The following is a 13,725-nucleotide window of genomic DNA, read 5'->3' as shown; positions in this document are numbered from 1 at the left end:
AGCGACAGAGGCGGCATAACAGCAAAAGAAAGCAGAGGAAGCCATTGCACAAGGAGAAGTACAACATGATCAAGGTGATGTGTCTCCCTATATCTCTTCTCCTGTCTTTGAATACCAAGATCACCCAATGTCAAGCCCACCACTATCACCGGCATATAGAATCACAGCAATTGAGCAAACAAAAGAGACAGAGCCTGAACAGGAAAAAACAGTTGAATCTACACAAGAACCTGAACAACAAGAATCAACGGAATCAGCACAACAAGCAGATGTATCTACTCAAGAGTAGCAAATAGAGAAAGAGCCAAAGACAAAAAAGGCAGCCAGTCCTGCACCAGAAGAGGACACCGCAAAGTTTGATCACACAAGAGAACAAGAGGCCGAAAATCATGCTCTACCTCAACACAGCAAGAGAAGGCCAAGGCACCGCCCTCTACCTCAACAAAAAAAGATCAGCAGCCACGAGGGCAACAACAGCAACCAGCAGCCATGATGTAGCCAGAGGTAAAAGAATCTGCAGAAACATCAAGACAACTAACACAAAGCAAAGATTGGCAATTGAATGATGAAGTCATCCTGCAAGTAAATGAGTATGCTAAGCAAATGCAGGAGATGACAGAACGACTTCGCTCAGCAGCACTTGGCCGTAGCACAAGGGCCAAAGAGTTAGAGATGGTGATTGACGCACTCCAAGGGGAGTTGGACGACAGACTCAATGTCATCACCAATCTACAGAGGCAAGTGCAAGGGTTGAGAGCGGAAGCTGAACAACATCAGCTCACAAGAGATAAGCAAAAGAAAGAAATGGAGGAACTGGGTGAGTTGCTCACAAAACTATTAGATGCATGCAAAGCAAAGGATGATCAGCTAACAGAAGTTACAAATGAACTTCTAACTACAACCCTATCAGCTCAAAAGATCCAGGTACAGTTAGATGTAGCCAATGCTTCCCTATAGTACTTAGAACAAAGAATCAATGATCAGGTGATATATCTTACTGTAAATACAAGAAATTCCAGTCGTTGCCTCGATCGAGAAAACAGACGAGGTCTACAAGCGTTAGAAAAGGAAAATAAATACCTTGAGTTGGAGCTAAAATTGGAGCAATCTCAGCGCAGAGACCTGGCCTTGATGCGGGTCCAAAGAGAAGATGAGTTGCTAAAGGAGATAGCTGAACTCAAAAGAGTCAACTAGCTCTACTGAGAGAGGGAAGGCCAACCTCCCCTCAGTCTCATTCGCTGACATGGAGATACAGCCATCAGTAGAGCTAAGTGGAAAGGAGGAGTTTCAAGTACCAATTACCAAAGCAGACACAGTGCCAATGGTTTAGCTCTCGAAGGCTGAAGAAGATACACTGAAGCAAAAAATTACACAAAAGGTAGATGAGCAGTGGAAGGCAGCAATGGATTGGGAGCTGAGAGTACTTCATTCCGTCAATGTCACACAACTCACTCCCAATCAAATAAATGCGCAACGGAACCAACAATCCTTGCCCTATCCTCTGATTAAAGTGGAGTTGTTGTAAGTCAAAGAAAGGCTTTACACCGACATGAAAGTCGAGGGCATAGATCAAGACCACCCGAAGTGGAGGTTGAGCTGGCTGAACAAGAATCCAAGGTACTTGATTTTGTTCACAAGAGCACTTGCGGCCCTGCAAAAGGATCCTACCTTCTGTCATGTACCAAGAGTAAGGACCTGGATAGCACATGAGGTACTACTAAAGAAGCGGCCAACTTGGTTGAATTACCGTAGATTGCCTGCTCTAGAAAAGGAACAGCCGACTGAAGAATACATGGTGAAAATCCTAAAGGGCGCCATGTCTTTCTTGAAAAGTCTACCAGATTTGTCATGTGCTATGCTATACAAAATCTGCCGAATGTTGCTCACCTGCATCGAAGTGTTCAATGAGCCAAAGCAAGCAAGCGCCCCTTGGATGTCATTCCTAGAGGGTAACAAACGGTTGTGCTATGATCTCAGTGGCCAACCTTCCAAAGAAGTCCTCTATGCTATACAAAATCTGCCGAATGTTGCTCACCTGCATCGAAGTGTTCAATGAGCCAAAGCAAGCAAGCGCCCCTTGGATGTCATTCCTTGAGGGTAACAAACGGTTGTGCTATGATCTCAGTGGCCAACCTTTCAATGAGCCAAAGCAAGCAGGCGCCCCTTGGATGTCATTCCTTGAGGGTAACAAACGGTTGTGCTATGATCTCAGTGGCCAACCTTCCAAAGAAGTCCTCTATGGCTTCTACGCCAGGTGTATGTTTCTACCTTCTCACAATATGGTGGCGTTTGAGGAAGTGTCCTACACGGGATTCTTCACTTGGCGAACGAAAATATTTGGGCCAGTGATCAGCAACCTGATATCAAGGTTTGTAGGCTACCCAGTAGTGGAGCTGAAGAACAAAGTCACCATTTAGTTTTTACAAGTGCCCGATAAAGAGCAAAAAATCAAATACCAAAAGGCACTGAATGCGCTTAAAGACCGCCTCGCCAACCGTCAACCTGAAGACTACTTTAGTCCATAAAGTTGTGTCAAGGGACGACACAGGTGAGGAGGGGGAGAATGTTAGTAGCAAGCTAACACAGATACCACGGGTACCAGTTTTTGGAGTTCTCATTGTAAAAACACTTATTATTTTGATAATCGGGAATATTGTAACTCCTAATTTTTGGATAAAACTTGTAATTGATAAGCCGGGGCTACAAGCTTCCAGATCATATCAACTGTCATTACCCATCTTTGGTAGAACTCCCAGATTATTAGTTTTGACCACCAAAAACCTTGACCACCAAAAACCTTGGCTAAGGTATAAAAGCCAATTTTTAGAAGTTATTATTAAGTTTTTGGATAATAAAATACACAGCGTGAGCTAACGGTGCTCACTTCTTTCCTTCTCGCGCTTCCTAATCCCTCTCCGGTTGTCACATTGCAGTCGCGTTTGTTGCACTGCAATCGCAGGTGCTCTACGCATTGACGTAAACACATCACAGTATTTCGTAGCTTTTGGCATCGCCAAGCCGCGGCCTGATTTCATCATAACTAGGAATTTACACTTCAAAATCAAAAACTAAGCATACGCAGGGTATTGGGGCATCATTGCTAAGCATTTAGATGCATCCTAAGTCGAAAACGACTAGGTCAAGAATCCACTGATGTTAATAATCACGATTTTGACACTTGACCTAAAGTGGGGTTTGAGACCATAAGCATGTGTGGTTAGGTCTTATAAACATATCCTAGAAGTTCCGTTATGTTTGGATATCATTTGATGCTGCAACGGATGTGATTTGTTTGTCGATGAGCGATTGGCTTTTAGTGATTTCAGTCGCTTGAGTGTAGCTTGAGTTAGATGTGAGTCGTTAGTTGTTTTTCGAGAGATTGACACCCTCTTGTAGCCTCTATGCACTAGTCAAGTCAGCTTCATCCCATGGATTGACAATTTAATCGTGGTTCTCGCTAATACTGCAATAAGATAGGATAGTGAGGTTAGACACGCATCCCACACTTTGTTGTTGGATGTGGAAGCAATTGATGACCTAGCATGGAATAGGTAAGACTTGAATATTTCTCTAAAAATTTATCTTACCATATTTACTCTTACCATGATCCTTTGTTTTGTGTTAGTATTGAAATGTGGTTGAAGAAAACGCCAACCTATGATGGGCGTGAGTATTCATTGAAGGGGGAAATCTCCCGATATGTGGCAAGGTTGATCTTTGCAGACTTCCCTACGTCCATGCTAGTTGATGGTATTCACAATCACACTATAGGTGAACTTTTTTTATGGCTTAGTGTTCGTTATACAATACATATATGTTATGATGTAATTTTTCATTTTAACTTGAGTATGTAGGTAACGTAAAACTTGTTCCTGAGTGGAACCACTTTACCACTGCCTTGGCAAGTGGTGTCATGAAAATTGCCGATGTTCACTTGGAAGACGAGGGTTTCTTGGTGACTTTGTCTCTTGCGCAACATTTGGGGGATCTTGTCATGCAAGCTAATAGATTTAGTTTGCAGCTCCATCGCTCATGGACTTTGATGTGTGATGGGGGACACTTGCATCCAGAGACTCGTGAGCAGGTGAGGTTGCCTTCTCTATGTGAAGCTTGCGCATGACAATTAGAATTCTTCTCTTTAAGTGATTTTTTCTCTCCTTACATAGGTGATGGGTCTCACTCTTGGTTTGTTTTATCATAAGAATGCTCAAAGCATTACACCTCATTATGATAGAAAGGCTGGGGAGGATGTTTCTCTTTAGTGCTTTCCGGCGTCAAGAAGCTACCTCACAGAGTCTCCACCTTGTTCATCTAACAATTATACAAGGATAGCTAGAGGTTTGATTCGAGGGGGTCCAAAGCGTATTGAGACTTTTTACAGGTAACTTTCTAGCCATGAACCTTTGTGAATAAGCACAATCATCTTGATAGTTATATGCAAGCTCTTATCGTTAAATTTTGATTATTATGTTTGACACAGTTGGTTGCTAGAAACATTCACATATAAGGACGACCATGTTATGGACATTTTTGTTGGGTGTGGTGGCTTGGGGCTTGCTTGCACAAAGGAGATCCGTCACTGTCTAATGCTAGAGGACGATTTCTTTGCCTTCGCTGAGTGTTTAGAGAAGAAAGTTTGTGGTCCTCCTCCTCAGGAGAAAAACTAGTAGATAAGTTACCTCCATATGTGGACAATTATTTTTGTGACTTGACTCTATGTATTGTTTGAGATAGTATTTTTTCAATGCAACAACAAGCAACATATGGAGATTGTGGGTTTTTCCCAGGTCCCCACAAGGGTTTTTTCACCCACAGTCATGATACGTTGATTTGGGATGATGTTTCATATCTCAAATCAAGGATCAATCTATATGCTGTTCAATTATGGGAAAAATGTTGTGTTTGTCATGTCATTATCTTGTTATTGTTGTTCTTAGTGGGATTTAGGGTAATGCAAGCAAATGCCTGCTCAATAATCATCATGTGTGTGTGTGTGGTGGGGTCTCTCTTAATGCTCTAGATTTGTATCCATATCTCTCTCTCTCTCTCTCTCTCTCTCTCTCTCTCTCTCTCTCTCTCTCTCTCTCTCTCTCTCTCTCTCATTTCTTATAGAACGAACAAGATAAAGACTCATTACTAGACCTCATACCAAAAATTAAAATATTTCACTTTGTAATCTCTCCCTCTCTCATATTCTCACTAATTCTTATAGAATGAACAAGGTAAAGACTCGTTACTAGACACACCAAAAATTCAAATATTGTACTTTGTACACTCTCTCTCTCTCTCTCTCTCTCTCTCTCTCTCTCTCTCTCTCTCTAATTGCCTGTAGAGCAAACAAGATAAAGACTTGTTGTCAGGGTAGACTTCAACTTATCCCATACAAAAAATTCAAATATTTCACTTTGCACTCTCTCTCCCTCTCTCTCTCCCTCTCTCTCTCTCTCTCTCATTCTCTCTAATTGGGTTATAATGTGAACAAGATAAAGACTCGTTGCTAGAGTAGACTTCAACTTACCTCATACCAAAAATTCAAAAAATTTACTTTGTACTAAAATTATTGCGGGATCATAAACACGGACTTTGTGATGATCTTTCTTATAAATACTACATATATGACATTGCAGTATCAATATGTTTATATTTTTATGTTTAGTTTTTTATCAAATCCATATTGTATTACTATGACCCTTAATTGTGTTACAAACATGTAGAGCACAATGTACTTTATCCTGGTTCAAACGCTAGTATGTGCAAAAGGTTACATCTACTTTTGCTACCCACAAAAAGATCTAACTTTGTAAAGAAAGCTCTAAATGAAAAGCTCCTATATTTAATATCCTCCCCCTGATGTGTACAGCATGTACATGTGCTCACATCAAATTTTAGAAGTCAAACTCGCACGAAATCACCACTTTTTACATGTTCCTTCTCTGAAATTGTAAAATCCCTTTGAAACTCAAAAATAAATGTTCCAGTAAGGTTTGCAAATGGATACAAGGAACGTGGAAGATAGGGTTCTTTAAAAAGGATATGTGTCTTGGTGGGAAACATTTTTGAAATCATACGCTTCTAGTCTATACTCAAATTGTCAGATACTATTTCTTCAGTAATATTTGGAATGCCATGAACTGCTGGATTTTTGACAGCGACCTACATGTGGCTAGCTTCTCAAGGATAGACATGAAAGCAAGGCGATAATGTTTGTGGTAGGAAGGGCAAAACTTTGATGACTGGACTAAGGCAACTCTTGCCATCCAATTGAGTTGTCATGTGTAAAGGTTCGGTAATTGTTTGGTACTTGGTATGACTGACTAGGCTCTAAGGTAACTATTTGTCCCTCAATGTTCAGCATGAGCTTGAGGTGGATTTGTACATTTCTTGATAAAATTCTAATACAGTCACTCACAATTGTGTGCCCCAAAAAAAAAAAAGATTAACCAAAATCGGCTAGACCCAAAGTCTCCATCACCTCAAGTTTGGGGTATAGATGGATAGGCTAGTTTAGAAAACCTTGTAGTTAAGCGTGCATGTGTGGCGACAATATTTGGGATGGGTGACCTCTTTTGAAAATTTCTCTCATTTCCAACACTAATCCCACCAATGTACATAAAGTGAATGATAATTTGGTTGGTATGAGGACTTAAAGAGGTTTTAAGAGCTAAATAAGGTCAATTTCATCCACCGCTTGAAGGGCTTGTTTTTTAGTGATAGAATTGCATCCGTCATTGCATCTTATTAGTGATAGAATTGCATCCGTCATTGGCATCTTATTTGAGGCGTGATTTGAATTCTTGTTGTTTGGCATGAAATACACGCTTCTTAGTATCCTTAAAATCCTTTGTTCCTGATCTCCATGCCGTTCTATGTGTTTACATTGAAAGATGTTAAGTTTTCCTATGAGTCTAAGTGTAAACCATACCATTTGAAATGAACTAGCGACATATCACGGTAATTGTGTGAGCAACTAATGTGAGGCTCAAAAGGGACATACTGGTAGAAATGGTTCATAGACAGATGAGTTCAAGACCCATCGTATAATTATATCGGTGAGGTATCTTAGGATTGTTCCTATGACATTAAATCCTCTCTGTCTCTCTCTCTCTCTCTGCATTGGTTATATTTCAGCCTGCTTGCCATCTTGGAATGAACCGGCTAGTGTTTGTTGACCAAAAGGGTCAACGTTGTTAATGAACCCAAGACCTCCAGACAAGGAGTGCAATGCTCTACCACTACGCCCGCATGCGTGCTTTGAAGCAAGTGTGCTTGCAGCGATACGTAAGTGAAAAAAACGTTGGGCCATTACTAACTGTCACCAACATTTTTTCACTTACGTATCGCTGCAAAGAAAAAGCTTTAATGGTTGCAGATTTGTTCATTGAAGCTAGCTTATGTGATGCTTTAAGCAAGTTCCTCTCCCTAAATATGGCTCAATGAGCTACTTTTATTCAGATCTTTGACACAAACCAATGGTGGCTAATGTTCCTCACTCTTTGTTTTTTAAATAGTCAGTTTGGCAACTTAAACTAAAAAAAGTTTCCTAATCCATATTGATCTAATCATTCTTTGGTTGCCTTGATTTTGAACACAAATTAGCAACATAGCTAACCCTAGAAAATGACTATTATAACGCTTGATTGAATATTCAAATTCATTTTCAACCTTGTGTGTGTGCGTGCGCACGCATGTTAGAGAGAGAGAGAGAGAGAGAGAGAGAGAGAGAGAGAGAGGGGGGGGGGGGGGGGGGGGGGGGGGGGGGGGAGGTCAAATGCAAGAGCACATCTTAGATATTTTATGGAAGTTTACTACGTTTAGCTATTTGTAATATTGACAAGACAATAATTTTTACAAGTAAATAGGGAGTACAATATAGGTATTTTAGGGCAGATTGCACGGACCGTGGGGTCGTCGAGGGGAACCCTTGCCTCCCATCAACTTTTTGTCCTTGGCGGGTGAGTACAACACGCATGTGAAGGCAACCTCTTACAAAAGGCATTGGTAGGAGAGGTGGTTTGCCAACTTTGCAAATTTTGACAGAGTCGAGAATAGAAGGCAACGATTGCTAACGCACATGGGGCTAGGGGTTCAACCTTGGCGTGCAGACGCGCTCTTACTCACGCACCTTGGGAAGAGGTGTTCCCAACAAGACCTCATGACTCTCATGAGCCATGAGGGCTTTGAGAGGGCATGGCCACAAAAGAAGGGCAAGGCTAAGTGTGTCATGATGGAGAAAGAATTAAATAGAAAAGCAAAAGTTGGTGCAAACCCAAAGGACCAGAAATGGAAAAGTCAAGCACAAACTTGCAGACAGTGGGGTTGTTTCTCCGTAGGAACGCCCTCTTGCAAATGCAAATGTTGATGGTGATCATGAACATGGCTTGCGTGCCCATCATCATCATGCACATGTGGCATCTGCTCATGTGATGCATAGGGCCCAGCATGGCCATCATCAATTTTATGATGTGTATGCACATCATCGTTAGATAAACCACCATGTAAAAGAAACTCTACATCACCAGCCTTAGAAACGTTTCCCACGTCTTCTCCTTGCAAATCAGGGTCTGGCTCACTTGAAGAGCAATTTACTCTAGTAGCAAGCATTCTTGATCCATGTGACACAACTTGGCAATTAGCACCACTAGCAACCATTCCTTTGATTGCATCAACATCCTCCTTAGCAACGTTAGCTCGGCAGTTGGTATCACCCATAGCCTTCTCTGTAGGGCCTTCGCATTCGCCCTCATCTTTGCTTAAATCTGGGTCTGGCTCTAGCTCAAGCTCCTTCCTTGACTTTAAGCCCACACCAAGCTCCACCCCTTGTTTGTGCAAATCCATGTTTTCCTTGATTTTTGTCACTCCCTCCTCTTTGCGACCCTCGTCTTCCTCGTCGGCTTCCTCTTCTTCATCATCCTCATCTATCCCCATGCTTTCATTGAAGGCCCACTCATGGTGCTCACTCACCAATTTGGGTTTGCTCCTCCTTGTTGTGCATTTCTCTAAGGATGCACTTGGTCCCCAACGCATCATGGCTACGATGAAAATAGATGTGGAGAGTAGAAGAGGACTAAAGTATAGAAGAAGGCGGTGAACAGAGGGCATGAAGAATAGAGAGAACCCACATAAGGTGATGGGGTATTTTTTCACAAAATTCAAGGTTGCAGAGAGACTAGGTGATGCCATCTTAGAGAGAGAGAGAGAGAGAGAGAGAGAGAGAGAGAGAGTTATGTGGGTGTATGGTGTGGATATGTCCTTAATGGAGGTGTCTTCCACATGTGCATAACAAAGGATGGCAATTTTGCGCCCTGATTTGCTTGCATTTTGTGTGTGTGTGTGTGTGTGTGTGTGTGTGTGTGTGTGTGTGTGTGTGTGTGTGTGTGTGTGTGTGTGTGTGTGTGAGAGAGAGAGAGAGAGAGAGAGAGAGAGAGAGAATGTCTGTGTGTTCAAAGATAGTTGTAATACACCTTACAAGAGAGAGATGGGCAGTAGGAATGGAGAGGAAGAGCAAGAAGTGGCAAGGTAAGGTCTCAAATTTAAAGGCATCCAAAAAAGTCATAGAGAATCATACTTTAGATTTGGAAAGGGCATACGGATTTGTTAGGGAAAAAAAAAACAAATAACTTTATGGTGCTCCAACCAAGGGCATCTCTTGTCCCCATCCTTCTTGCTACAAGTCTCAAAGGAAGGAATATCAGTATTGAGTAGACTCGACTTTGAGGGTGTGGAAAAGAGCAAAGCTAGGTGCTCATGTAGGCCTAAAGGTGGTCCTTTGGACAAAAGTTTTTTATCAAAGCTTACCCCATGCCATAAACCTTAGGAGAGAATTTCAATGAGAAAAATCTTCCTTATCATGAACCTTGAAAAAAAAAAATTCCCCTTAGATAAGAGGTAAGCAAATACATACATACATACATACATATAAATATATATAAATATATATATATATATATTGGTGGTCGCAAATCGCACTTTCCCATGCGTGGTGATACAATGGGCATCCGTGAGCGCTACCAAGGTCGCTTGACAGCATTCAAACCCATGACCCGAGTCATAGAGAATTGTTACATCAAACCTCTTATTAGCCTCTACTAATACAATAAGATGAAAACTCTCCCACTTCATCCCCCTTAGCCTCACCATGAAAATTGGAATTAAAATATTGTGGCTCAAAGAAAATACACACTTCCCAACCAAAGAAAATAAGGGTAGACTTAAAACTATTCCAATTTTTAGGTCAAAACTTGAAGCATTCGTCGGTAACTACACTAAAACTTGTTATATTTTGCCCTTTTTTTCAAGGCAAGCTTGCGATCTACGTTCGTCGGTAACTACACTAAAACTTGTTATATTTTGCCCTTTTTTTTAAGGCAAGCTTGCAATCTAGCCAGGATTTTACAATTTTAGTTGGTTATATACACTACACCCTGATCTAGCTAGGATGTTGCAATTTTTTGCTCATTAAAATAAGTGCACTACAGACTGATTTTTGGCGAACACTGCAAGTTACAACTTTGCCTTCTCTACAAGGACCCTTTTGCCCTTTTCAATTATTTGGTCCTTGCAAGCTTTTTGTATTGGGTCAACCAAAAAGGATCATCTTTAAGGTGACCCTTCAACCCTCGCATAGAGGAATCATTGTCCTTTTGCAAAGGTTGATTGCTATGCAATATGCAAGATTTATCCTTAGAGTGTGGAAAAAATTGTCCTTTTTCCAACGGTGATTGGTGCAACATGGGGAAATTATTGGCCATTTACCCAAGTAGTGGTGTATATGATTATTCTTCAAAGCCATCCACCATCACTGCATCGTTCTATTGCCATATGATTATGCAGTTTGAGTGCATTCTTTTTTCTTTTTCTTTTTGCAAAACTCACAATTGTGAGTGGATAGTATTAAGAACATCATAAATATACACCAATCCTCGAGCTCAGACCGAGCCTTGAGGGTCAAAGGATTACAGGTTATCTGCTTGGCAGAGAATCCACTACTTCCCCTAGGCTTTACTTATTACAAGATGTTTTGTATTGTTCTAGACGAGACCAGTTTGAGTGTATTCTTAATATGGCAATCCCTTAAGAATCACGTTATCCACTCACTTGCCAAAATCTCCCTCTCGCATCATTGCACTATTGTCCTTGCACGGCCACATTGATTTAAATATAGATATAAATTTCAAAGTTTATGGGTGCCAAACCTAGGGTATTTTCAAAGTTTATGGGTGCCAAACCTAGGGTATTTTCAAGTACTATGTTGGATCCCTATGAGTTCCCTCTCTATCCTAGGAGCACCGAGAAAATGACCTTTTTAATAGGAAAACACTTGCTAAGTCTTATATTATACACATCTTCTTAGTTCATCTCAAGTTGGAAAAACTTACTCTAAATGGTATTTGATTATGGTCCATTAACAGTTATGTATTGTATGGTTGATAGACGGAAAACAATCCACACCGTTAGATCATCTTTGAAATCTAATGATAGATATTAGATGCTCACGAATAATGTTTTTATTTATAAACTCTTTCTCTTTTTTGTACTCTCTTTCAAATTTTATAAATAAACTCACATGGGTTCATTGAGGGACCCATGTGAAAGGGAGTAGCCTTTGCTCCCATCGAGTGTCAATATTCTCTCTACTTCTCCTCTTCTCTCTTGCCGGTGTGCATAGCACTCCGTGAGAGAGAAGAGGAATTTTTTTATAAAAAAAAACATGGTGTTATTAGCTACAACTAACACCAGAAGCCAACAAGCAACAAAACATGGCTTCACAAGCTATCTCTTTTTAATTTTGGGCAATCTCATGATTCCCAATAAACTGCATGATTTGGCATGACCATTCCTCTATGCAAGAGTGACAATGTCGATTCTCTTTTGCTTTCAAATTTGTGTGTCAACAGGAGCAGTTGTTAGCTATGAGCACTCGGGTTGCGTTTTGTCTCACTTTTCAATGAGTATGTAAAGCAAGGCCTCACTTCAGAGCATATAATTGCTTGTCAGCTTCCATAGTTTCAAGTTCTCTATTAGCATACGAACTTGAGAAAGCTTGGAAACATGTCTACCTCTTTGTATTGGAGGTCGATATGAACCAAGCCCCGAGGGCATACAAGCTACATCCGATACCTCTATTCATTGGGAGGTTTTTGCCCAACTCTACAATGGCGATACATGCTTTGACTCCTCTTTGGATAGCAACGTGAAGGTATCACAACAAGCTCCAATCATATGAGGCTTTATATATACCCACCAACAAGAACCGTGGATAATTTTGCAATCTATATCCAATAAAAAATCTATTAGTATAAATAGATACCAAAAAATTTCTAATTACTTTACTACATCAACATTGTTACCTTCCTACATCCAAGTCCTTGAGTAGATGAATAACCTCCATGGTTGTGATAGGACCCCTCCATAATAGTGGATCTAAAACATAGTTGTTGACCGTGAGTTTCAAATTATTTAGACTAAAGTATCACAATATCACAAACATACATACAATCCTTTACCTTGGATGTGTCGAGGTTGCCTTCCTAGTGTGTAAGTCATGGAGGCATTAGGATCTATCATCATCCATACAAAAAAGATTAGGAACTCGTCAAAAAACACATGAAGTACATAAGGGCCAAATATTAGTGAATGCAACTCCATAAATATTTTATAGATAATCCTTTACTTCTCAACAAATTATACCTTGTATGAGGCCATACCATGTTTTATCTACAGTTCATAAGAAAATTCTAGTAATTACAATAGGCTTTTGACAACAATGTTCGATTATGAGTAGTTAAATGTTTAAAGAGTAGCTTCATAAGGTCGATTGCAACAATTCCTTGTTAGAGAGATGCAATTTTTTTAGTGGGTTGCCACGACAGACGTCTGTAGTTAGCAGCATAGCTATCTCGCACTAACATGAAATATCAATACTCAAGGAAGTGACTCGGATAGGATATGGAGACTCCTTGAAGTCAATACCTAGCAAGCAAGCACATCAACTCAGCAAGAAAAGCACCACTCTCTAGTAAAAAATATGCATATGTCCTATCTCACCGCTCTAGGACATCACAGCATTTCAATGACCAAACAAACTCATATAGCCACAAAATTTTAAGGGAAGCTATATAAGGTCTAAGGGGACAAGTATACAAAGTCTGGTTACAATCTGACAAGGTATCAAAATTGCAATCCATCATGTACCAGGTCATAGAAACTACTACATAACAATCTAAATAGATTGTCCTAAGGTCTACTAACACTCCCCTATGGTCAAAATGTCAAAAAACAATGATTTAAGCACTCAAAATTGAAGATTAGACTTGCACACACGTAGTCAGAAACCACAGCAGTACTTGAAATGCTTACACTTGATTAACAGAGTAAGAGAACAGGAACACAATGCAAGTTTTGAAATTTAAATCGGATTACCCAATCGTTAGAAAAGTCGATTACAAGTTAGAGCTTCTTGGCCGCTTGAGCGTATGTTCATAGAGCTCCCTTCGTTCCAAAAGATAAGCCTTCCTTTCATACTAAGTTTATTGTCTTTTATGCCTAGGGCTTTCTAAATGGCTAACGGCCGACTCACATGAACCTTTTACAAATATCATGAAAGAATTACAACTCACAAAATAGATCTACTACTCTAGAATCAGGATTTATATAGAGTATAGCTACACTAGCTCGAAAAAATAATCGGGTACAAATATATTGAAAATGTGATGTTCGGCTAGGTGG

At 40.3% G+C, this 13,725-nt stretch overlaps 1 protein-coding gene across 1 annotated transcript; it reads right to left on the bottom strand.

Annotated features, from left to right (window-relative positions):
* Positions 1-7,790: 7,790 nt before the first annotated feature.
* Positions 7,791-9,321, bottom strand: LOC147440624 (uncharacterized). Its single transcript, XM_086530323.1, has one exon. It carries the CDS (start codon positions 9,178-9,180, stop codon positions 8,290-8,292), a length of 891 nt encoding a protein of 296 aa, XP_086386449.1. The 5' UTR covers positions 9,181-9,321; the 3' UTR covers positions 7,791-8,289.
* Between the last annotated feature and the right edge of the window lie 4,404 nt (positions 9,322-13,725).

This window comes from Adiantum capillus-veneris, chromosome 15, assembly GCF_014529385.1.
Source record: "Adiantum capillus-veneris isolate H3 chromosome 15, ASM1452938v2, whole genome shotgun sequence".
NCBI classification, from domain to species: Eukaryota; Viridiplantae; Streptophyta; class Polypodiopsida; order Polypodiales; family Pteridaceae; genus Adiantum; species Adiantum capillus-veneris.
The sequence above is the reverse complement of the archived record's forward strand: the minus strand, read 5'-3'. Positions and strand labels throughout refer to the sequence as shown.

What these genes read in the sequence shown, in the direction of transcription:
- LOC147440624 (XM_086530323.1), bottom strand. Translation starts at nt 9,180, where the DNA reads ATGGCATCACCTAGTCTCTCTGCAACCTTGAATTTTGTGAAAAAATAC.